Source organism: Centruroides vittatus, unplaced genomic scaffold (assembly GCF_030686945.1).
Source record: "Centruroides vittatus isolate TY-2023 unplaced genomic scaffold, ASM3068694v2 contig_299, whole genome shotgun sequence".
Classification (NCBI taxonomy): Eukaryota; Metazoa; Arthropoda; class Arachnida; order Scorpiones; family Buthidae; genus Centruroides; species Centruroides vittatus.
In genome coordinates this window covers 1,096,816-1,124,435 of record NW_027121909.1, presented here as the reverse complement: position 1 = coordinate 1,124,435, position 27,620 = coordinate 1,096,816, and the positions used below count along the sequence as shown (strand labels likewise).

The window sequence follows — 27,620 nt, the reverse complement described above, 5'->3', positions numbered from 1 at the left end:
GTAGCTGTTTATCGAAAAATTTTACAATAGGAGAACAACGGAAACTAGCGGGACACGTCATTGGGTGCGTTCTTTTATTCCTCCGCGTAACTCCGCGCGAGCGAAATCCGTTTAAAAATTCCTGCGGAACGCGTTCCTAAATTCCGGTGGGAGCGCGCGCCGTCGAACGTCAACAAACGGCCGCTTGTAGCAGTAGTTTACGGTGGAAAGCTACATGGCGTCCTCCATGGCTCGGATAGTTTCGTTTCGGGGTCCATTATGTGGTTTTATGAATAAAAATTTAGAAGTTGTGAAAGCGCAAGTTAGCATGCGGTGATGTAAGTGTCTTTTCGAATTTTTTTCGAATGTAGCTGGCATTCTAATTTTTTTCGTGGCTATTTTGAATGCTGTTTCAACAAATAATCCATTTTATGATTAAAGTTTACAATTGGGACCCTGATTTTGTCTTTAAAAGCTCATATTTTTGAATTATAGATTCCTCCATCACAATACTATTGATAGTGCGGGCGCCGCCATCTTTCTTTCTTTCACCGTCGTTCCTAAATGCCTACAAACAGCAGCGCACTCCCGTAGTAGCGGAGACGCAGAACGACCGCTATTAAAGAACGCACCCATTATGTGGTATCGAAAACAAGTGAGCGAGATCGTTCTTATACATATTTGTGCCTTTTGTGTTAAAAAACATCAGCTTTGACATCTGTCCTATCAGGTCTGGATTTACAAGTAAAAAGCTATGTAAATTGTTGCTTAGGGCTTCGACTTTCAAGGAGCCTCAAATATTTGTACAAAAGAAAAAAAAACAAACAAAAAAAAAACAAAGCAAATTAGAGTCGAATTTTGTAATAAATATTTTTTTACAAACCAACAAAATATACTTTACTTTTTATTCTGTGTAGTATTTCGTTAAATTTTTTTCTAAGAATTAACATAAGGTCTTAAAAAATTGATAAAACCAATTTTAAAAAGATTTTTAATGGAATGGGTATAAAAATTTAATTAAATTCAGTTATACAACAGAAGACTAGTAAAACCTCACATCTTCCAATAACCGTATTGAATCAGAGAGGTAGTCTGATTTAATTCTTTTCTTTTTATGATAGACTTCTAAAATGGTAAGGGGACTTGCAGAGTTCAGCTTAGGGCTTCGAAATGCTTAAATCCGACCCTGTGTCCCACACAAAATTACTGGCATTTTAAACTTTAAGAAAATATCTTTTAAAATTGACAGCATAACTTGTTCATGTAAAGTTGGACAATCGGGAAACCGCCAATTCTTAACAGTCTAATCCACTCTTTCAGAATTCGGAGAAGCTCATAAATATAACCAACCGATTTCCGAATAATCATCTGTTTTTCATGTGGGAATAGACGAAAACTTATATTAGGCTCCCGTAAGTCTTTGAAATTGCAACTTGGAACGCGACAGAAAGCTTTGCTCTTTCTATTGCTATTCATCTTTACTGCTGATAATGCACAAGAATTAATCAAACGACCCAGATAGAATAGTTTTGTTTTTAAACACCAGAGGGAAAGCATCCGGTGAAAAATGCGAATATAATAGTGTATTATTGACATATAGGCAAAGTCCTCCTTGAAAATTTGGAAATGGACAGAAATTGGATTAGAAAGTACGCAACATCTGCATCCCCCTGAATCCGCCCGATATCAAAATTATCAAACGAAGGAAACACTTCGATTGATAATTTTGATATGGATCAATTTATAATTCAAATGCATTTTTAATATTGGTGAGCTAAAATTTAAGGTTTTCCTTTTTCTTCTTCTAAAAAAAAAAAAAAAAAAAAAAAAAAAACCCGAATCAGGAAAAAGACATCATGGATTGATAATTTACTTCACCGTTTGGTGGTGCTGGTATCGCTTTTAGTATTTTTTCGTTCGGTTTAATTTGTCACGAGGGTTATGCTGTTTAACGAAGTGTTTTAATATTTTTAACTCTATTAGGAAGCTTGAAATGTAATACAATAAAATCAATAATTGAATTAGCCTTCAGGTAAATAACATTTTAGAAGAGTGAAATATCGGAGAAGATATGGCGCTTGAATCAAATATCGGTAATTTAGAAGAAGAAGCTCTGAAGAGGAAGGAGAGATTGAAGTTATTGCGAGATAAAGCAAAAGGAAAGAAAAACGAAGAGAAAGAAACTTCAAATAATAAAGAAGAATTACCGAAGTAAGTTCATTTACGTATTTAAATTCCGTTCCAAAGCAAAGATGTTATTAGAAATGACATTTCGGTTAATGTTACCCTTGGTGCCAAGATGGCGGCTCGTCTCTGATTCCAGAAAGGAAACAGTGGGACGCACGTTCTAACCTAACCTACCCTATTCTAATAATGGCATTGGTTGCTAATAATTATGGTAATTTATTAGAATAGGTTAGGTTAAGTTAGGTTATAATGTGCGTCCCACTGTTTCCTTGCTGGAATCAGAGACGAGCCGCCATCTTGGCACCTAAGGTAACATTAACCGACATTTCTACACAAATACATATTTACAGTAAATAAATTACAGTTAAACCTCGATTTAATGAATAAAATTTTCGGTCCGTTCGTCATATGTACAATACATAAGTAAAAACAGACAAACTAAGTAATTTATCAAAATAGGTTTTCCGAATGCATGTGCTAAAAAGCACATGCATTTGGAAAACCTACTTTGTATATATTATTATTTAAACTTTATTATATAACAGAATTTCGATTTTAATGGGAGTCGCCTTGCCCAAATTAGACCAATAAATCGAGGTGTCGAAGTAACTTTCTCACCTTAACTTGCAGAAATTATTAATCAAAATGAAATATAATTTTTATCCACATTTACCAAAATATTAATAATGTGAATAAATGTGATATTACAATATTTCATTTTGAGTCAATTTCTTAAAAGTAACTTTTACCAAAAGTCATTCTGTGGTTTAAATGCCTGAGGAAGTTTGTTAATTTGATGAAAGTGCTAGCAAATTTTGAAATTGAAATTAAGTATAATTTTACCTTTTGGTGAAAAAATTTGGGTGGGTCACAAACTAGTACCAAAACAATCTTATTACATTACCTGATAACAATCATTCGAAGATCAAAATGATAGTTCAAAATATTTGGAGGGTCACAAGCTAGTACAGTACCTATGCAATCTTATTGTGTTATCTAAAAAGGATCCTTCAGAAACCAAATTTAAACGTTTGACCCCTTACAAAATTAACATACCATCAAAAGACCCAAGTTTCTTTTTCTTTCCAATTGCCCCCAAAAAACTTTTTTTAGAGACCATCTACCATGTAAAAACTGAATGTGGTCAAAAAAATTACAGACTAGACAATGAAAAAAACCACTTCTCCCATATGGTTGCAACTACGCATGCATGCATGCATCACTACTACAGACAATCTTTGCATCATGCACTGGCCATGATAGGATGTAATAATTTCCAAACTTTTTTTATAAACAATTAATTTGATGGTAACTTTTTACAAAGATTCATTTTAAATCTCATTTAAATGTTTCAGAATCAATAGCAAAAATTTAAAAACACGACAAAAGAAGAAAAACAAGCATAAACTCAATATGAGGTGCATAATTTCGAAAACATGCCAACTTCACTTTTACTGAGTCTGGAACAGGGTTGTGAACGAGGCTGATTTTGAAACTACAATTTTTTATCCCTTCTGTTTGATCAAACAAAATTATGAGAAAGCACTTTAATTCCTGTAACTACCAGGCTAGTTAAGTGATGATATGCATTTAGCATACATTCAATTGGATTTACATTGCAGTTGTTAGTGATTCCTCTATTTTATGAAAATTTTTTAGCTCATTTTATTCAGAGGTAGAATTAAATATAGAAAGATGATGGTACCAGTGGTATCAAGCATCAGTCCACATTTAATATATGCATAATTCAAGTTTCCAGCTATAATACTTGAGATATATGGAAGAAATAGTTATAATTAGTGGACTAGAATATACAGTTGAATTTTGTGAACTCATTATATCAAAACTGTTAAACTAGCAAAGACTTTGGAATGAAGTGTGCTGGAAAATTGGTGACTTACTTAACTTGTGACTTGGTCAACTTGTACTTATAAACTGTAAAGCTCTGTTCTAATTTGTAGAATTCATTCATAAACAATTTTTTCTTTTCACTTTTTATTTTCTGAAATTCATACTTATTCAATTCTCTGCAAGTGGGACCTAAACCTTTATATAATTTCATAAATATGATGGAAAATTTTCATTTTCTCAGTATTTTTCCATAAATGCTTTGTCAGTACATAAATCAGTGATTTGTTCATATTAAAATTTAACATTATTTTGTATTTATTAATACACTTAAGTGAAGGCAGAAAACAACATTCTTTATATACTTTAAGAAAGTTTGATAAGCATAGTAGTGAAGAGCTGAAGAGATCAAATCAACAAAAGAATTGTTCTATTTCAGCTCAACCAATTTTCATTACTCATCATGGAAACATGACAATTGTAAATAAAACAGTTAAATCACAAAAAATGAAGCCATATTCTCCAACCAGCATAAAATGTAATATATAAGACAAATATTTTTTTTCATCCAGTTTCAAGTGAGTAGTTTTCTTGTGTGAGTAAAACAGTTTTGATACTGTATACCAGTGTTCCGCAAACTTTTTGTGTTCAAGGTACACCTACCAAATCAAGAAATTTTAGAGGTATACCAAAGGAAAAACCAATGTTTATTTAGTATCTATTTATTATAAAAATCAGTACAATTTTTAATGAGAAATGTGAGCCTGCTTAACTGAGCACAGGCGATCAAAATTTGGAACAATCATTGATAAGGCTGCTCTCATTTCTTGGTCGATCGTCCTCAGGCTTTCTCTTTTTCTTGATTTAATCGTACTGAGAGTTGAAAACCCCAATTCGCATAAGTAGGTCGTTGCAAATGGTAAGAGAATTGCAATAGCACGTTTTGAAAGCAGTGGATACTCATTTTTTATATGCATCCAAAAATGTACCAGCTCTGTGTCAGAAAATTTTAGTTTTAATGTCCGATCAGTTTTTAGATCCATGAATTCTTCCTGCTCGTTTATTGGTAGGTGTCCAATTGAAATGCTATCTGAAAATGGATTCGTACCCAGTCCATAAGTTGCACGTCACACTTAGGAAAATAAGAGTTCATTTTTTCTCCTAATAGCTCCAAGTGTTTCACCATCAAAGCCTGCACTTTTTTTCTGAATCGGCAGCCATGACATTTGGGAACATTTCATTACTACCATCGGTAGCGTGGCTGATCCATAACACCAACTTAGCGCAAAAGCTTTCAATCTTGTCCGATAACATTAAAATATTAGAATTCCTGCCTTGCAGTTTTTTGTTGAGCTCATTTAAACTGGCGAATATATCTGCCAGATATGCAAGTTTTGCTACCCATTCTTCTCTTTTAAACAGAAAAGTAAAATCTGAACCCTAGGCCTCTAAAAACGTCTGGGTCTCATTTTTTAGCTTGTAAATTCGAGAAAGCACTTTTCCGCGAGAAAGCCATCATACTTTTGTATGAAACAGAAGTGACTGATGATCTGCTCCCATTTCCTGACACACTGCATTAAACAGACGAGAGTTCAGCGGTCGCAACTTGATGTAATTGACAATTTTGACGACTGACTTCTTGTAGGACAGACAACAATTCATCAGGCAGAGACTTTGCTATCAGTGCTTCCCTGTGTAAAAAACAATGTACATTTTTAATATTAGGTTTTTTTCAGAAGCCCTGGTTATAAATCCCCTAATTTTTCCCGTCATAGCTGCTGTTCTGTCCATGCAAATGCTTATGCAGTTGTGCCATTCCAAATTATACTCACTGAAGTACTGGTCTGTTACTTTGAATATTTCTTCTGCAGTGGTATAACCAGATAGTGGCAGACAAAATAAAAAGTCCTCTTTTATTTCATATTCGTCAGTGTACCTCACATTTGATACGAGATGCGCGTGACCACTGATATCAGTAGCCTCGTCGACTTGTAGCGCAAAATCTCCACTAAGCATTAATTTTTCAATCAACGTTGATTGAATGTCGCTAGAAATATCATTAATTCGACGTGAGATCGTATCTGCTGACGCAGGTATTTTTTCGATTTCCTTTGCGGCTTCTTGGCTAATCATAATCTTGATAACTTCTTTGCAGACAGGTAAAATTAAAATTTCAGTGAGAGAATGAGGCTTCTTGGATTTAACAAGCATATTAGCGATCACGTAGCTTGCTTTCTGCGCTTTGTCTGATGTTTTGAAAGACGAACTCATAACAGTTACCTGTTTCTTAGACTGGTCTTTCAAACGTTGAAAAAAGGCTTTGTCTTTTTGAGCCACTGATGGGTGTTTAGTAGTTAAATTTCGTAAAAGTTTACTGGGCACCATCGAATTATTACCCAAAGTTTCTCCATTTTGGGATTGGGCATGATTTGTCTCCGCAATATATAAAGCCATAACGTACATAGCTCTCATCATATTTTCAATTAACAAGCTTAGGTTTTTTCTTCGTTGACTCTGCTTCTTGGGAATCATTAGTTTCACTTGACGAACTTGCGGTAGGTTTAAGGAATTTATATACACATACATATATACACCATTATACACACATACATGTATAAGGGTCTATTTATTTGTAATAAAAAAAGTCAATTACGTTCGCGACGACACATTCACAAACTAGCAGCTAGTTACTGGCGAAAAGCGATTTGTTTCAGTTTACAAAAGCACATGACAACGATGACTAAGCAGGGCGCAGTGTTACAATATCACATTGACATGCGCATGCGTGCGGCATGCGGGTGGGCTGTCTCGCTCCTCGTGCAACGAAGCGCTTTGCTCGCATAACTCTCAGCTATGTGTAGGTGCATTATCTTCATAAAACTTGACATTTTCCCGCGGCACACCAACTATTGACCACGATACACCAGTGTGCCGCGGCACACACTTTGTGGAACACTGCTGTATACAGTATATATCAGTTAGCTGATGAAATATTATAGTTGAGAATAAGTTAATCAAATTTGTACAGTATTTTAGAAAAAAATTCCTTTAAGGAAAGATTCTATTTATAATTGGGCTACAATTTGAAAAAATTGTAAACCTATAAATTCCCACTGTTGTTCATCCATCTATCCTTCCTTAATCTCGAGAATGATGAAAGTCAAGACCAGATATAGAAAGCTTAGGAGCAGGAGGCCCCAATTAACTATATATGAACTTCCAATGCAAACCAGAAGTTACATTATTTAAATTCAAAACTTTTTCCCTGAAAGGAGTTAGGTAAATGACTGACATGACTCCATTGCTAACTAAAAAGTATGATGTACAGTAAAGTTTCACATATCTAAATGCCTTTTACCGGTGTGCATATCATCCACAACAAAGTAATTACAAACGTTTTTGAATCATGATGTACAGGGGAAAGACACTACTGATTTGAGCTGGATAGCATATATTTTAAATTAAATAAATTAAAAATATATTTAAAAACTGTAGTTCAACATTGTGACGATATTACAATGAATAATTGCTTGTTATATTTACATTTCATATAAACTGTAGGTTATATTTTAATTGTATATGGCAACTGCTGGAACTTTGTACACAGTTAATGAAAAGTATTTGTTTTCTAATTTTGAAACTACCTATCAATAAAGTAAATGTTTACCTCTCAATATGATTTGTTTTGTATAAAGAAAAATTTACATATTTACATGTTTCTCAATAAATCAAACCTAAAACAGACTTATAGTGTCACTTACTGGTACAGTTACCATAATTCGGTTTTTGTCATGCAATTATTATTTTTAAAAATATTTAATGAATATTATTTTTTATTTTAGACCAGTATTTAGAAGCTATCAACCTCAAGATAAAACTTTACAAGAAAATATTTTGCCGAAAACAAAACCTGAATCAGGTAAAATTTTAAGTATAGTTCATAATTACATTGCCTTGCAAAAAAAGTATAGAATGCTTATCTAAATATCTTATGGGACCATCTGATGCATATACAACAACTCACCTGACATGTCACGGAAGAAATGAGGTGGTATAATATTCCTAACAGTAGATGAGTCCATTCTTACATTGGTACCTTTCAATTATGCCAATATGGATGGCAATAGTGTCCAATAATGCACTTATTGGTCTATCTAGTATACAATTATGTAATTATATTTAAAATGAAACAAAAAAGTAAAATAGCATTATATAGAACGTGCTCAGCAAAATATTAAATAATATTCTAACACCTTTATCGTTGCCGAGAAAATCTGATTTAAAACAAACGTTTTCGACCTATTCCATAGGTCATCATCAGGTTAAATAAACCAACAAATGGAACAGTTCCATTCCAGAGGATCGAATACAAATATTTAAATTTCAAAAAATTGACAACGGATTAAAAGATGATAAATAATAAACGAATATTGTATAAAATTAAAAACAAGGAATAAAAATAAAAATTAAAATAAACACAATTTTTAACACAAAATTTAAATATTTGTATTCGATCCTCTGGAACGGAACTGTTCCATTTGTCGGTTTATTTAACCTGATGATGACCTATGGAATAGGTCGAAAACGTTTGTTTTAAATTAAATTTTCTCGGCAATGATAAAGGTGTTAGATTATTATGTAAAATAGCATGTAGAAATGCTGGTAAATGAATTCAAATTTTTATGATGTAATGATTATGCCAGTATTTCTTAAACTATGTGTCACAAAATAATTCTACTTTTTGCAGAAGTAACTGTAAAACTTGTATTACTGAAATATTTTCTAACTAGGAACACTAGATGCATCAGTTATATATTGAAAATTTTTAACAACTTTTTCTGGTAATTGTTATTGTCATTTAGTAATAAAATTAAGATTATAGAAGTGTATATGAAATGTTATTCAAAATAAAAAAAAAGAAATCATCAAAATAAATATTTTATATATGATCGTGGTCATAAAGCCATTTAAGTTGCAATGATTTTGAAAATATTTTCTTGTTTATTCAAACTTTTAGTTTAATTGTCATGAATTTTGACAGAAGAGGATCAATAAGTAATTTTTTAAAAAATATTTGTATATATACTGTATGAAATGAAATTTAATATTTTTCAGATTGTAAGATGATTTTCTCAAAGTTTTTTTTTATAAAGTAAAATTGTTTCAAAATTATTCAGGAGTCTGTGTTTTATTTACAATCATCAGTCTTACATTGTTTAATACTTCAAGTTTTTATTGTTGAAATTGGCCTGAACTGTTCTTAATAGAAATGTACTTAACGTTACATTTCATACCTAGAAGTTATCAATAATGCATAATTTTATTCCATTATATAATATACAGTGATTCCAGTTTACCAACTTTTATAAAAATTTTATATTAACATTTGGGTTGTGGAACCATTACTAACAAATGTATTTATCACATAAGCAAAGTTTGAGAAAGGCTGTCATAACATTGTATATCATAGTCATAACATTGTAGTTATGACTATGCTTTAGTCGTAACTACTATGTTATAATTTTTATGAAATAAATATGGAAGTTGCAGATGTTTTAATGCTATATTGTATAGAAATCAGAAGATAGAATATTGAGTTAAATTTATGTGGAGTTGTACTCAAGAATATACAAAAGGAGTGCAAAAACTATCAATGTTTTGAACCACACTGGGAGTCATGCCCCAAAGTTTGAAAACTACTAGTATACAGAGGTTCTCACTACACCATTAATTGAGTTTTAAATATCACTCAGCAAAAGATGTCTAATTATATATAAAGTTTTTGATGGTTTCTTTTTTATTGACAACTAATGATTTTTTTTTAATCGTTTTCAAAAGTAAAAAGTGCATTGCTTATATATTTTTTATTAATTTAATGATATATAATCCTGTATACAGTGGAAGAAGAAGTACAAGATCATCTTGCAGCAGGAAATCCAGAACCATTGATTAATGAAGTGGTAATTATAATTTTTATTAATAATTAAAGTTGAATTGTATTTTACATACTTGTGATAAACTTTTTCATGATAATTTAAAATAAACCAATACATTGATTAGAAAAATAATAATTTGGAGCAACAAAACATTTCATAATTGTATAGTAATGATTTTATCAAAGATTTGTATCATAAAACATTAAAAAATGGTTATGTGCACTTATTTGGGTACAATTCTAGGTCCGAATGAGGAGGTTGGGACTTTAACAGAGCTGTAGAGCATACTGATAGGAACAAAAAAAGTCTAATAAACCATGGGTGTACGGCTGACCCTTCCCGAGATACAGGCCCCCCAAAATGACTATATGTGAACTTTTCGAGACCCTCAAAAATGGGGTAAAATTTAAAAGTGAAAATTTTCGCAAGTACAACTAAAATTTCTGTTTTGAACGCTTTTTGTTACAACTTACTAGAGACTCCTAAAAAACCCCTAAACACGAGGGTGCCACCCAGTGGTGATATTCGGCGGGTTCGCACAGGTTCGGCCGAACCCGTTGTTAAAATTTTCAGTTTCCGAACCTTGTTAAACACACAGAACATTTCTCAGTGGGTTTGTTTTTTTTTTTAAAAATATATTAAAATATGCGTATTATACTCTGTAATACTACTAAACTAGAGCCTTATACCCCGTTCGTACCGAGCATTTCAATCTAGATTGTGAGCAAGGTCAGGGAGTATGTCTTGGTGCGATCTCTCTCGACCATTTCAATCGAGGTTTAATCGCGATCGATTCAAGAGAGTTCTTGAAAGTAGATCCAGTGAGGAGAGAGATCCCAGAATGCCACGCGCGCAAGATAATACAAGATGGCTGTTGAACACGTGTCGGGCTATGGACGGCGAAAGAAAAAGTATAATGTATCTCGAGAGATGATGACACGTGTGTATTTCGAGAAGCGCAATTTCGCGGTAAAGATTATCCCTGCCTGAAAAAAAAAAAAGGTCGACAGCCCTAAAATATTATCGTTACCTGCCCTTCACCCATGGCTCGTTACGTTCCAAGTACGCCACTGATTGTTAGATATACGGTTGCAAGAAAAGGTGTTGTATTTATTTCTATTCAAAACTTCCATTTCATTTGTCGGTGATTGTCAGGGAAAAATTTTCTGCTAGCGAACCCCTTGTTAAATATTTCGAATATCACCACTGGTGCCACCTCTCGACCGCCACTTCTGGGGAGCGCCGTCGGGACTTGCGTCACTCTCTCCGCTAAGCCTGTCGCGCGTTTAACGGCCAGCAAGCCCTATTCTAACGACACTCGTCGACAATGACCAAAGAAAAGCCCGATTAACAAGACTAATTAGGCAACGCTTTCTCCGACGCCGCTCCTATGTAAACAGAGAGCACTTCTTCTATTTCGAGCTATCTCTAACACGCTCTAACTACCGAAAAGGCCAAGAAAACAGATCCTGCACTCACCTTCGACAGAGTCTCCTCCTCTCGCTACCTGACGACGTCTAGCCTGTTTCCGATCTTGTGTAGAACGGGGTGAGGTCGCCGGTTGCCGCCGCCGCCTCCTCCTCGGCTATGTCCCGGAGGTCGGCGACGATGAAGATGGTGTCCGAACAATCGCATATAATCCAGGTTTCGCGTACAAGTATCTTTCGGTAACGAGCACCATATATATATATACACACACACACAAGCTTCGCTGTTCGCTGGGCAGTCGTCTTTCCCCTGCCGTTTCTCTTCGTCGCCCTCGTGCACAGGTACTGTACATCAGAAAAAACATGTATACAGATGATGCAGACATGTCGGCGAAGACAGAAACGTCGGTCGATCGTCACATGTAAACCTTCGCCGCCAAACTTTCCAAGCTACGATTAAAACAAGTCCTAATCCATGTTCGTTGAGGTTAGGCATCCATTCCATACGAACTACATCGTTCAAGCTTTTAACGAAATCCTCAGCGGTCTTATAACCTATCTCAGCATAAGGAAGCCTTCTACCGTTTAAGTCACGATAATCCTTACGTAATTGTCCAACAGTTATGTTCGAGGGACAGGAAATCGACAGCGAAGGCATGATTTGTTTCGTTTCTAAGAACAGATCGTTCATTTCTCTCACTTTCGACCTTACATTCCCGAAACCATCGATTACACTTTAACTTCCGGGTTGTGAATGGTCAAAACCGGAAACCTTGATGCACAGGAAAGCTGTAATCGAAGTACGAATGAAAAGGCAATCACTACATATAAACTTCTCCTTGTGTTAACACTCAAAGTTGCAGAGAGCAATGCTTTCAACAGATCAGATGAAGACAGAATGTGTCACCAAACTGAAATCAGTTTCACATGTTCTGGATGATCTTTAAAATAACGCAATATTTGGAAGTACAGTAACTATGTCCTGACTTCATTAATTGTGATAATCAAGACGATGAAAGCGAATTTGACATTACATTGCTATGTGATTACAAATTGACAATTTAAAAATTCTGAAACAACATCATTTACTTTACTTCTTCAAAAAAGTAACTAAGTCTTTTAGAAATAGTTACTTTTAAAAGAAATATATATAAGTCTTTTGATAACATATGTGGAGAAAGTAAAAGTAAATCGCTTAGACAGTTGTCACGAGCCAATACCAAGTATGAGATTAAAAGCAGCTCCAACAAGTGTTATCATCTCATTCTGGACATTTGATTTTTGAAAACCATTGCTCTTTGCAGTCTTCACACGAGAAAAAGTTTTTATGTAGAGATTATGGGATGGTGACACGATAATTAATGGTTTACGAAATACAAGATCGAAAATGAGCGGAATCAACAATCTTTTACTAGAAACGAAACAAATCGTGCCTTCGCTGTCGATTTCCTGTCCCTCGAACATAACCGTTGGACAATTATGTAAGGATTATCGTGACTTAAACGGTAGAAGGTTTCCTTACGCTGAGATCGGTTATACTGAAGAGTTTATGTAAAGAGGAAAGCGATTCACATTACTCGACCATGGCTTTTATGATATCGCGGAACGAGTTTCCGGTTAATGTTACCTATGGTAGCGAATATGGCGGCTCGTCTCTGAAACCGTGGGGACGCACGTTCTAACCTAGCCTATTCTAATAAATTACCACAATTATTGCCAACCAAATTATTAAATAGGGGTAATTTATTAGAATAGGTTAGAACGTGCATCCCCACTGTTTCAGAGATGAGCCGCCATGTTTGCTACCATAGGTAACATTAACCGAGTTTCCATGCATCATCTAAAACAGTCTGCTCCGTCACTGAATGATGCTGTTGTTACCTCACAGGTGCAGAACTTGCTCCAAATTATTGTGATATTATTCAGAAAACTTTAGGGAAATACCGAAATGATACACAACTTGCGGGAGCGCCCTTTTCATCTCATTCGGAATCGTTTCGCGACGATCGTCCGATTCGTTCACTTAATCCACACTCGAGTTTGTACGTTATCAAAAGACTTTAGTATTGGGAAGAAGTAAAGTAAATTACGTAGTTTCGGATTTTGAAAGTTGTCAACACGTACCATTACTTTCTTCCGTTGCCTCGAATATCACAACTATTGAACATTTACTGAATTGCACTCCTGACTATTGAGGTGACAAACACCGGCCGAAAATGCCCAAAGGCGGCATACGAGCTTATAAAACTTCGGTAGGCCGTGCCGCAGTCACGTGACCCACGGCCGGCTTGCCATTGGCCGCGCGAGGGGCCCGCTTCAACTTCGCGGCCGAGGTGGGGCCGCGTGGTCGGGCGCGCTGCATCTCTGGCGGAGGTGGGGGCCACGTGGACGGCCAATCATGCGCAGTGCATTCCTCTGCCTCGCATACCTGAAATATGAGTTCCGAATAGGTTCTGGCAGAGCAACTTGACGGGCGGGTGCGTACGGGAGTGGACCGGTGCCTGCCAGGACGGGGGTTCGAGTCCCCGCTCAGGTAAGAGGTGTAATAATAATAGATACTTGTATTTACAGGCAACAGATGGCGACTCCGGACGACTGCAGGTGGGAGACTTGGTCCGCGGGCCGCGTGCGAGGGGGAAACGGCGGCGGCGGCGCGGACAGGAGGGGGGCTAGGAAAGGGGAGGCACGCTTTTTTTAAACACTGAGAGGCAGAAAAATCGGGGGGAAAAATATTGGGTCACGTGACCCGGCTTTTTTGCCCGCGAACCCGCGTGACGTAGGCGCAACTTTCGAGGGCTATATCTCGTGAAGGGTCACATATAGAGGTTTTGGTTCTTTTGACTTTTTTGCTCGCACAGGGGGTCGACAATTTGCCCCCCCCTCCTGCCCCCCTCATTCGGACCTAGAATCTTGCCCTTATTTGTTTAACAGTTTTTTTACACATGAAATCATGTTTATGAAGCAAACATAATTTAGAATCACATTTTTGTTGTTGAGTTTCCTTCTGTCATAAAAATATTAGATTAATTTATGATGATAGATTTTGTTATTTCATTAAGAAGTTTTACAAAGTATATTGCAGACAAAAGACTTGATATTTAAGTGTATCATCTTTACTTAAAAATTTAGCAAATAAATGTTTTATGAGTAAGTGAAAAAAGACGTGATTTTTTATTCAATTTTCAATTGAATAAAAAATTCAATTGAAAATTGAATTTATAACATCTTTGTACCACCTGATTAAATTTCGTATTTAAGTTAGCTTCAGCTCCATGTGATCAGAATACTATATGTGATCATGTGGACCGCCATCAAGATTCGTTGATGGTGGTCCACATTATGAGCACTTTACATGAGAGCAACTGATGAGGGACTTTAGATCCAAAATGCATTTTATTATATTTCCTTTATTGAGAGATTTTGCATATTGAGTTTCAGAGCAATTTTTTTCTTATGTCACCATAAAAGAAAACAAAGTTCATTAGTTGATCAAAAACAACGAAAGTAAATTATAACAACTCAAAATTAAATGCAAAGGAAAATATGAGTTTGTTTCATTCTCTTTCAAATGAGTGCAATCCTTTTAAACTTTTACAAAGAATTCATTTTATTTAAATTTCAGGATCTTTCAAGTTTGGCACCACGTAAACCAGATTGGGATTTGAAGAGAGATGCAGCAAAAAAACTGGAAAAATTACAAAGGAGAACTGAAAGAGCTATTGCAGAACTAATTAGTATGTATTAAATTTATATTTCATTTTTTTGTTCTTTTAACAAACATTAATAAATTTTAGCTATTAATTTTCTAAAATGTAATAATTCTAGGATTTCATCGGATGGCAAAATTTTTTTTGTAAATTAATAAAAAAGACACAGTCGATCCAAAAAGTCTTTTGGTGACCACCATTTATTTTCATCACATGTTCTAGAATAAAGCTTCAGACCTTCCTTTATAGGCTACTCGGCCGTCCAGTTAAACCATTCCTTAAAAACAGAAATTATCCAACTAAAAATATAAAATTAAAAACTTGGAATTGGTGGATCTTATGACATTTAAGTTTCTCATCCTTTTCCATTAGGGAGTTTGGTCGAGTAGCCTATAAAGAAAGGTCTGGTCCTCTAAAGTTTTATTCTAGAACATGCGATGAAAATAAATGGTGGTCACCAAAAGATTTTTTGGATCGACTGTGTTTTTTTTTTATTAATTTACAAAAAAAAAATAATAATTTATTACTTGAATAACATAATTGCAAATACAGAAAATAAAATAATATCCAGTTAATTTAGTATGAATTATTCCATAATACTTCTATGTGATGATCTATTATAAATAAGGATGCAGAACAATCTTTTCAGGTTAAGTTAATTTATCTACTAATCAATTTGTTATTTTTTCCAATTCTGGCTATAGTTTCTTGTTTGGCTGCAATTTTTAGATTGCAGACCTATAAATTCTCACTCCAGTCATCCTTCATTAATATTGAAAATGGAGTTAGTTGAAAATTGAGACCAGATATGGAAAGGAACCAGAGACCCTTATTAATTACATACAAATTTTTGATGAAGTCATGTGATTTTTTAAAATCAAAATTATGATTGTCACAATGCAGGGCTGCAATTTTTCATGTTGTAATAATATACAAACTTTTTTTAATATATGATATATATAATATATATATATATTATAACATAAGAATGAGGGAAATCATTATATATTGAAACACTTTTACTTTGGGTTATTGGTTTTTATTTGTTAGCTGTTTTATTTTCTAATTTTTGACCCAAAGGATTTTTTATCAATAAAACAATTTTGGCAAAGCTTAATCATTTAGCAACTGTTATTTATAAAATACTTTTTGTAATTAAAAATTATGCATATATATGTTCTATGAAACAATGATTATTTTGAATATAAACTCTTCAGTTAAAACCTGAGTAATTTACTATATAGTTAATTTTTTTGTACATGTAAGTTACTAGTTAGTTTGCTCAATTGACTTTTTCAATGAATGTCTTGATACTGGAAATTTAATCAAATCATAGTATGCTTAATATTTTTATAGTTTGCTGGAAAAAATAAAGTGTTTAATTACTGAAACCTCAATCTACAAATGATGAGTCATTTCGATTCACTTTTGTTGCTACCTTAAATTATAACTGAATTTTTGAACTTTACTATTAAAGATTTTTTATTGATAATTAAAATTTAAAGGGCTAAAGTTATGACTAAATATACTGAATTGTCTGATTTGAATGAAAGACTAAGTTCAACTCTAACTTGATAGTCCATTTTCACTCACTGTAACAAATTGTAATGCCCAAAATATGTTGTGGAAATTTGCTTATTTGATATTTATAAATAGATTTCTGTCAGAAGTACTACATTGAGTTATTACATAAATATGTTTTTGTTGTAAAATTTTGTTTAACAAAGAAATTTATACAGAAGGTTGATTACTTTACTTTCTTGTGAATGAATTGAAAGTTGGTGCACAAGCACAGAATGCAATTAATTGTGTAATGTTGTGGTCATGTGACTTTATGCCTGTTATGAAATGAATCTCATTCAAATTTAGAACATTTCATAAAATTATGGCTCCTAAAATTAGTTTGTTTTGGGAACGATAACAGCCCTTTCCCATACCAAATACACTGTTGGGATATTCTATAATAGTTGAAAGGAGCACAGTCTAAATATTTGCTAACTTCAATCTTACTAGCTAATTAAGCACCTATGTCATGATTACCTACCATTGAAAGAAACTTTAACAAAAGCTGTTCCATGGAACCTAGCATCAAAGACAATGCCAGTCTTCTTGCGTTACAAGAGAATCCACCAATGCAATGTGCAATGGCACATTGCATTGGTGGATTCTCTTGGCTGAGAAGATGACTGTTGTACGGTTGACCATAAGATCATCAGATAAAAGCTCCAGCTCTGGATCTGAAATGTCAAGGCTTGTCCTTCCATAAAGTGAAAAAAGTCTTGACATCTCAGCATTTCTAGGAGCAAAAGAAGTTGCCAGTGTACTGTATATGAAGGGTACCTCACTGGTGTGAAGAAGTTTGTAGTTAGGTAGATCAAATGTTCTGGGTGTAGCATGTCAACTGCAGTAAGATTCTGACAGTTTTTTGTCAATTGGACAACACCACTTGTTCCACAATGCAAGGAAGTATTCCCCAAAGGCTTCCTGATTTCTGTGACAGTATCTGGAAACAAAGCTTCAGATATGACAAGTGGCAAAGAACACTAAGATAATTCTCTGGTGTGAATTGGTTTAATGAAGTATAGAAATGACATTGTCCTTGTGGATGTAAATTTAATCAAAGCTTTGAGTCACACCACAAAATCATTGTTGAGATGGAAAGGTGTCAACTTGATACTGGTTCTGATTTCTATGATATATAGTTGAAGTCCCCTGATACCAGCCCAATAGACTTCTGTAGCTTTGGAATGCTGAAAACAGCTATGTAGCAACACTGGATGACATTTGGAAAATCTAGATTAGTGTTTTTCAATTTTTTCAGAATTATCACCTCCTTTATAAGTATTCGAACATAAATAATTGTGTGTTTTATAAAAAAAACATTAATTCTAAAATTGATGTTAGATTAATAAATTTTAATCTAATTTTTGCAAAACCCACATTTTGGATGAATAAATAAATTAAATAATAATTTATGTGATCCTCGAGACTGATGAAATTAAGCTAATTGTAGTTTATATTTGGTTCAAAATAATCTCAGATCACCTTTGAGTCATTGCAAACAATTCCTTTGGACAACTGAACAGCACTAAATACTTCTTCCATGAGATTATCTTGTAGTAAAAGGATTTAGAAGTTAGAAATGCCATAATTAGCAATTTAAAATGCAATGGAATGAAACCACTTTATTTTTTTACTCAAAATGTTTTATCATCACGTTGTTAAATCCAAAATTTTATATACATCATTTTGCAAGTCAATCAACCTTCCTTCAAAATGTACAGTACATGCATCAGATTACATTCTTTAACCCACTTAATGTGGGTGTAAGAGCAATATAATTAGACTTATTTTTATTGGAATTTTATGATTCATTTGTATCTTCAAATATATCAGTGGAGATTTATTTTTTCCAAATTACACACTACCAAAGAAATGCAGTGTCTCTGAAAGCTTTACAATAATTGTAATTATGTAACTTATTTGCTTGACTGATTAGGCTAGTCAAGCAAATAACTTATTACCACAGTTTCTTACATCATGATCATCACTAACATCTCACAGCATTATATTCAATAGGAACTTTGTTAGCATTAGATATATATAATTATGATTATATAGTGCGACTTTTAGTCACTAGAGGCTTCCTTATAGGCAAGCCAGATTGCAAAAGAAAATATTCATTCATTGCTAAACCACCCCTCAAAATGTAAATTAGAGCTTATCACCCCTTAAAACACAACAAATTCTCACAAGGGGGGGTGATATTTGCCCAGGTTGAGAAATGCTGATTTAGGTGAATGGCCATAAGGTGATGGTAGTAGTTTGCTCCAGTGTAAAGTGAGTTACCATGCTATAATCAGCCACAAAATATAAACATTAGATTTACGTAAATTGAGAGGCTAGTAAATTCGTTTACATGGAAAGGAATCAACTTTCTGTATCTAGTGTTTAAAATTTACATGTATTCACTTGATTATTATGATATAACAACAAAACTTTTTTTACAGGAGAAAGAATTAGTTCTGGTGGACAAAATTTAGCTGAAGCTGTAAATACCATCAGAGCAGAAAATGTAGATTCTGAGTGATGTATTAAATAAAATTTTTTAAATTATAAATTTATTTTGATTATTTGATTTATTTATGAATTATCAAAATCTGCTGAAGTTTGTCTTCTTGGGAACGGAGTTTCAATGCAGTTTTCATCAGACTTTTTTTTTAAATCAAAGTTGATGAAAATATTGTGCTTTTGTCATTTATACATTCCTAAAACACTGGTTAAATTTTCATCCTTATATGTTTATTATGAAATCATACTTTGACTATATATTCAAAGTATCCTTACATATTACTTTTCCAGCTCTGTTACATTTTACTTTGTCAGCAGAATATAGATATTGAAAACAATGATATTGAATTCCCATTATTCAATATCATTGAAAGCTTCCCATTATTGAAACAATGGAAGCTTTCTTCATGTTGTTGCATTTTGCTTGTAACAGAGGGAGTCATTTTTTGACCGATTACCATACTTTCCAAGATTTTCACATTTTTGGACTTGGGATCTTAATGAGACTTAAACTTATCTATTTGGCACACAATCAGCTTTTGTGATGCAGTTACTTATTGCAACTGCAAGTTTTCTGTTTTGGCATCATTTCACAATTCTAAAATTGCATGGATCAGTTTCTGCAACTGGTTTGCAGGTGGATTTTCTACTTCAGGCTGTGTTTGAAATTAGCAGTTCACAAACATTCTAGCCAATTGGAGGACAGTTAAATTGTAAAACATTCTGGTAAGATGATTTCCAATAATGTGAGAATATCAAAAGGGGGTGCAATGTGGTCGGGATGAATGAAGGATCAAAAGGGTCATATGTGGGTTAGGGTTTGTCGGTTTTTAAAACCCAGTTTTGAAAAACTGGTTTTTTGAAGAAATTTGTATAATTTTATACCCAGTTTTTTCCAAGTAAAAAACTGGTTTTTAGGCATACACTTTAAAATTAATTAATTAATTATTTGAGTATGTTTTAAAAAATCAACATTTTGACACAAAATCGTCTCTGGCATAAAACAGGAATATTGTTAAGTACTGTTTCATAAAACTAACTACAAAACAAAAGAAATCCCCTTTATGCCTAAAAAGCATCCAATTCTGCACAATTCAAGTTCTAAATGAGATGGTTGGGACCTTATCAGAGCTGTAGAGCATAGCTATAGGAGCAAGAAGTCACCTCTATAAGCATCCCTTCATGAGTTAAATCCCCAAAATTGGGTTGCACGAGATCGATCACATAAATATCTTCAAGAACTTGAAAAAGTTACTTCGTCTAGCCCTAAGACACTAAAGAAAGAGTTTTTAGTATTAGAGGGTACAAACAGAAGAACAAAAAATTAAGATTTATTTAATGCTTTAAAGATGATTAAACCCAGCTCAGTAACAAGTGTGAGAGTTTTTTCTATCTCTGGCAATTTTCTGTGGAAAATAAGGACAGGGTTGAGCAATAGATCTATAGACGTTCTTTGCTTTCTAAAATCATATTTTCTTATGAAAAATAAGAAATAAAATAATATTTTGTAGGAATTCATTGTTGTTTGTTTTCCTTCATGGTTTTCTATAGAGTAAATTTTATAGTTAAATGTGATGTTCTAGCATTTCTTTTGTTTTGTGTAAATGTTAATCGATTTTATTTTGTTATATTTTTAAAATGTTATTTTAAAACTTTTTCATTTATTTAATATTTATAAGTTGTAAATATCCCTTATCTCCATTTTTTGGGCAAAAATTCAAAAACTGGTTTTGTAGAAAAGTTGAGATTCGAAAACCGGTTTTTTAAAAAGTCGGTTTTTGTATAAACCCTAATGTGGGTGCAATCAGCACTGAGACAGACTCTATGGTTACAAGAAACCATTTGATATGAAAGGAGCTTACAAGATTTCTATGATCATAGAAATTCAAAGTCAGTGGCAGTCTCTGGGTCTTCCTCTTCTTTCCATGATAGTTCGAATGAATGAAGGAACTCTCACTCGTGAACCAGGGATGCTTAATGTCTTGATGACTCCAGGATGATGTGGCTGATCCTTCAGATCATCCACAGGGGAAAGATGTCAATCTGTGGAAGGGAAATGGAGACAAAGATAGGCACTCAACACAAACAAATTAGTCCTACACTTGGAATTTTCAAGAGAAGAAGCCATCATGTCCTTGAAATTCAGGATTGGTCACTTTTCCTTGTTGGTCATTCATTGATAAGTGTAACAAGATCTCAACTTAGATTGCAGGATGAGTGAAAATTGAATTTAATTTGATCGTAACTGTAGATAGAAGAATTAAGTTCCAAGGTCAACTATTTAAATGTTTGCATTGCATTTTTCATAAACAAAAAATTATTTCTAGCTTCTTTTTTCTTTCAAAAATATTTTAACATGAATTTTAGTGAGAGTTCAAACCTGTCCAGAGCCTCACAACAACAAATATGGTTTATTATTGATTTTAACTAGTCACTGTGCATTAGAACACTATGAAATAGAAGTGGAGATTCCTTATCAACCAGCAAAGTAAAAACCGTACATACAGGTGGACAATTCTGCCAAATTATTGCTTTTAAGTTGCATGGATTCTGCTTTCTCTACAATTTTAAGTCTAGACTAAAAATGGACACACTGTCTATTATGCATTCTGTTGTGAATATGCACATGTATTTAATGGACTTTGGCATTTAATTAATTTGGATATTTTTTGCAAGAATCTATTGTTTCAGTAGTTCCAAACATATCAATGAAGAATTTATTTTTATGGAAGAAATAACATATAAAATGACCTTGAACAGACATCCAATAAATCTATAATTGGCAAAACCAAAACTGCCATTTGGGCATGAAAACTTTCTTATAAACACCTAACATGATGGAAAATTTAAATTAAAACAATGTTTCGGCAGGTCATTGGACCAGTTAATGACTTTGAAATATGCATACAATAAAACTAAAATATATGCAAAATTCTGTTCTCTTGGCTGGGGACTAACTTCAAATTATCCGACATCAAAATAAGATGGTTTTACCGTATAATTGAAAAGTGCCCAAACAACATTTTTTTTCATTTTTGTGATTAAGGAAAATGTTAACTTTTGTCAATATTTTGAATGTGTAAATAAATGAGATCTATTATGACCATCAGGAATTTCAAGAGAGAGCTTGTAATCTTTTTCTGGATTAAAGAAAGCAATGAACCATCGGTTACTAGTTAATAAATGATGTAACTATAAAAAAAAGAAGGATTTATATCAGGCCTGGCCAACCCGCGGCCCTTCACATTAAATTGTGTGGCCCGCTAAGTGATATATATCTATTAAAACTTTTGTTTCCCTTATGTGTATACCAAAACAATTAAATAAATGAAAATTTGCACGTGTCATTGTTGTAATGCACGAGTATGAACTCTTGGTATAACAATAAAATCTTATTCATTTTATATTTGTTTTACTTTTTTAAAAGCATGTTTGCCTAAATTGTGGCCCAATGTAATGTTATGCATGATCAAAGTGGCCTGCAAAACAATTTGGGTTGGCCAGGCCTGATTTATATAAAGGATTTTCTTTTAAACCATTTTACCAATACAAAGTTTATTCATCTAGTGGTCACTAATACAATATATTGAGATTTTGGAATAAAAATTATGTACAAAATGTCTTAAAAATCCTTCACAAAGTCTAAAATACAAACAAAAAGTTGCACACTTAATAGGTCCTGTAATTTATAAATGTAAAATTTGTTTTTAAAAATAACAATACAATGTAATATTAAGCCAAAATGATTGAAATTTACTGTTGTTTTCTACTGACCTTCAGTCTTTAAAATTCAAAAGTATATTATTATGCCATAATATAATGCATTTAGTAAACTTCAGATTCAATAATATTGTACGTTGCGTGAGTTTCATTGTCCTGTCCTATTCTGTACTTTATCTGTTTCATAAACCAATGATTACATATGAGAACTAAATTTTTGATGGCCAGCTAAAGCTGTAGTAAAAATAGCTCAAACCTGTTTATAACAGTAGGATGTAAATCAAATCTTTTGACCCAAATATCACATCTGTTCCTTACAATTCAAGTGCCTACATTGTAGGTGATAACCTATGATAGGCTTGCATAAAAACATCTCATTGCTGGTAAGGCAAAAAAAAATAATATTGTATTCTTGTTATATGCTAAAACAGATGGCAATTCAATTAAATTATTTTGCATATACTTATTCGTTAAGAAAGCTTTTTTTCAGGGTTGTCATAAATCCGATGTGGTGAGGATGTGCCTCAATATATCCAAGCTAGATTTTCCAAGATAATTTGAGGATATGACACTCAAAACTTGGGTCCCTGAGTAACAGGCTGAAACCTTAATCAGGATTAGTTTGAAACAATATCAAATCACCATTGGGGACTGTTTTAAAGCAGGACTTCTTAAATTTTTTCTGTTCATGACACTCTTACCTGAGAAAATTATGTAACCCCCAGTAGATATATAAAATAGTAAATGATTTTATTCACATACCTGATAATAAGTCAAAACAATTCTTTGATATACATTATTTTACCATTTATTAAAAGCAAATTTGCATACTAGGATAGATGTACAGTACCTGTACTTGTCTATTTTTATATAAATTTAAATGTTGGCTGAATATTTTATTATGCTGCAGGATATCTTCATCACTTCTCAGAGTTTGATTTTATAATTGTCAATACTGAAAATAATGCCACTTCACAAATATATAGTACAAGATTGTTTACTGACGTCAAATTTTTGAAACCCCACATTCAGTTGTGACGACTTTAGGTTAACCCACAGTTTAAAAAGCCCTGTTTTAATATTACAAGGAAAGGCAATAAAATGAGTTTAAACAGGAAATATTTAAAAGTTACATAAAGTTTGTGTGAAACTAAACCCCTAATATAATATTTTATATCAATGAGTGGTCTATATTTTACCATAATTTAGAAACATTTATTAAATCAAAGTTAAAAATATTAAACAATTCAAAAAATAATATAAAAAGTACAGAAGAATTTTTGAATGGCTTAAAAGAGGTTAAAATGGAAGGAAAATATAAAATGTTATCATTAGATGTAAAGAATGGGTATCCCAGTGTAAATAACGAAAGAATAGTTAATGCCCTCAAATTGATTGTGAGGAATGGATTATTGACTTAATATGTTTTGTTTTGTCAAATAATTATTTTCAATTTAATGGAAAATACTTTATTCAAAAAACATATATTGATGGGGTCTATAATTGGCCCAAAATTGGCTGATTTGAGTATCCTTGACATCAACACACTTTTAATTTCTTTAATATTACTTATATTTTATAATAGATATTATATATAATAAAACAATAATCTATATACCAAAGAAAGAAATTCTAATAGTTTATTAAGGATGGTTAACAAACTAGATGATAATATAAAATTTGAAATTGAAGATGAAATTAACAATAAATTCTTTTTTTGGATAATTTATTGTTATATTTATTTAGTTGATAAACCCATAAAATTTGAAACAAATATTAATAAATGTAAACATTATGAACATATTGAAATTTTAAAAGTTGAAAAAGAAAGAATTAATGATAATTTGGGTGTAAAAATATATGAAGGTTGGTATGATTATAAGGTCTGTCACATAATTGTAAGACCAACCTCTTATTTTTTAATTTCATAAAAATGAATGAAATAATCATTATTATAACAGTAATCAAATAAATATTATTTTAAATTATACAATATTTATCACTGAAATAATTAATAAAATTGTGTGTGTTATATTTTTTTAAAATATTTGAAAATGTCATGTTTCAAAAATATGACGACACTATAAATGAGAGATGTACTGTACATTATAAAAAAGTAATCAATCAATAACCAATTGGACCTTCCCTTTTTAAAATAATATAAACTCTATTTTGCATAGAATTAACTAATTTCTGAAGTAATTCTTCCTTTATTTCATCCCAGGCTCATAATTTCAACTTTAGTTCATTTACATGAAAATATTTATAATGATTTGCATACACTTTTCTTATGGCATACCCCATAGGTTTTCTATAGGATTCAAGTCTGGGCTTCTTGATGGCCATGGCAAAACTTTAATATTTTCTTTTTCAAACCACCTTGTCACAACTCAAGTGCCATTTTCAAACCATGGCACTTGAGTTGTGACAAGGGGCATTACCTTCTTGAAATATCCTATTATTACCACCAAGATGGGGTCCAAATGGTAGAAAAATATCAATATATTTTTTAAGTAATCATTTACTGAGTTAAGTCTATCAGAAATTCTAACAAGGTCAACTTTCCCCAAAAAAGAAAATGCACCCGAAAACTTTACAGAACCACCTCTCATTTGCCAGCTAAAACATTCCTTTGGCTCTTTGCATAGATCATGTTAGTAACAATTCTGCCCATCAGGTCCATCCAAGTTGAACTTCTTTTCATCAGAAAATATGATAGTTCTCCATTCTTCTTTCCAGGACATGAAATTTTTGGCTCATTCAAGTCAAACTATTTTGTGAGAGAGAGAGTTAGTTTTGGAACAGCTTTTATTGTTGAATATTTAACAATAGGATTCTTTTGCAGACAACTCCAAATTGTTGTATGTGATACTTTATTGTCCATTTCACAAGATATTTCCCTGATAGACATATTATTCCTGGTGGCTTGCCCAAACACTCTTCTACAATCTCGATTACTCAGGGATTTCTTACGTCCTGATCGCTTTTACTTGCATAAATTTCCTTTCTTTTGATAAATAGATCTAAAATAGCAATTCATAACATATTAATACTTGTGCTATTTCTCTTTCTGACTTCCCTGAACCACAATAGTACAAAATTTGATAAATTTCATCCACTGAAAGCTCCTTCCCATGTGGCATTATAGAAAACAGCATACCATAGATTTAAAATTTAGTAAAAACCGTTAAAACTGTAAAAATGATGTTAAAACAATGAATAGATGATGTAATAGCAACAGTTTTTAATTTAAAAAATTTTAAAAATTTTTCTAATATTTTGTACTATTTCAAAAATATAAGATCGTGTATGTTTTTAGATATTTTGTAAAAAAATAAATAATAAAATTGTCTCTTATTACACGTGATAAATATTGTATAATTTGAAATAATAGACATTTATTTGATTACTGTTATATTATTATTTCATTCATTTTTATGAAATTAAAAAATGAGAGATGGTCTTTTAATTATGTGACAAATTTTATTAGTGAAAATAGATTAATGTAAACTGGTGTATATACATGCAAATTTTTATATTCGCTATTTCTCCAGGATTTGATTGTAAAAATGCATATTATTTTTCTTTTTATATGGTGTAATGTTTCAGTCAATCCTTCAAAAGTATCAATTGTAAGTATTGTGTCCATTACCTTATTGTTTGTAACTGATTGTAATCAATTGTGTAGAACCCTCTATGGCTGGTTTAGTTATAGAAAACATGAAAAAGATAGAATTTATTATACAGCACTTGTGATATAACACCAGTTTCTTAATTATGATGTCTTCATCGTTATCTCAGCCTTTTAATATAACTCTTATGTATTTTTATCTTGCAAGTTTAATTGAAACACCAACTGAAGAAGGACTATTTTAGAGTCCGAAATGCATTTGGGTGTATTATATACATATTTAATTATTGTAAAATATTTTTGTAAACTTAAATATATGATAAATTTAAGAAATTATGTGTTCATTCATATTCACTGGGGTGATAAACCAGTTATTTATGTTAAGGCTTAAGTTAGTAAAAACATTTAATAAAATATTGTATATTTCTTGTATTATTATATGTTGTATGTAGCATTACATCTTGGTGAGAAAGGTGCTCAATCAAAAACATGATTGTTGTTTTAATACTTTTTAAAATTTTACTGTTATGGAGCATTTTTTGAAAAAGCTATTAATTCACTGGTTTGTTTTCCTGAAGATTTTACAGTAAATAAAAACAAATGCCCATTTCAGTTGTCACTTCTTGGTAGATGTGATATTAAAATATTTTGTAGTTTTTTGTGGTTGATAATTTTCATTTATTTTTAAAAAATCAAAAATTTAAACTAATACTTTTGTAACCAGATCAAAAATGATTAATGAAACTTAACCATCATGTCACTGGAGTATATCAACTCAACTGCCTGTAATTATATGATAGTAACAGCAGCACATTTCTAGTCCTCATTATTCTATTCGTTTTGTCACTAGATGCTGGTCACTTAAGTGGCAAACTAGTGTTAAAATGAGAAAGACAAAGAAATTGACGACAAATACACACTATAATTATCATAAGCTGAAACTGTGAAGTACATCATATGGTTTGAGATGAAGGAAGGAGCAAAGTCAACATATGTGCTGCTTTTGAATAAAATTTGCAATGATACTTTTGTGAAGGCTAAGAATCACTGATTATACTTTAAAAATTAAACTTGAATGTGTGTTTGAACTTTTGTTTTATGGCACTTTTTTTAT

General features: G+C 32.4%; 1 protein-coding gene across 1 annotated transcript; it reads left to right on the top strand.

The window, feature by feature from the left end:
* Positions 1-1,887: 1,887 nt before the first annotated feature.
* On the top strand, positions 1,888-19,204 carry LOC136972633 (coiled-coil domain-containing protein 12). The gene is made up of 5 exons (XM_067267229.1): positions 1,888-2,190; positions 7,857-7,933; positions 9,913-9,974; positions 15,000-15,111; positions 19,095-19,204. The coding sequence occupies exons 1-5, from the start codon at positions 2,051-2,053 to the stop codon at positions 19,172-19,174; spliced, it is 471 nt and encodes a 156-aa protein (XP_067123330.1). The 5' UTR covers positions 1,888-2,050; the 3' UTR covers positions 19,175-19,204.
* The last annotated feature ends 8,416 nt before the right edge of the window (positions 19,205-27,620 follow it).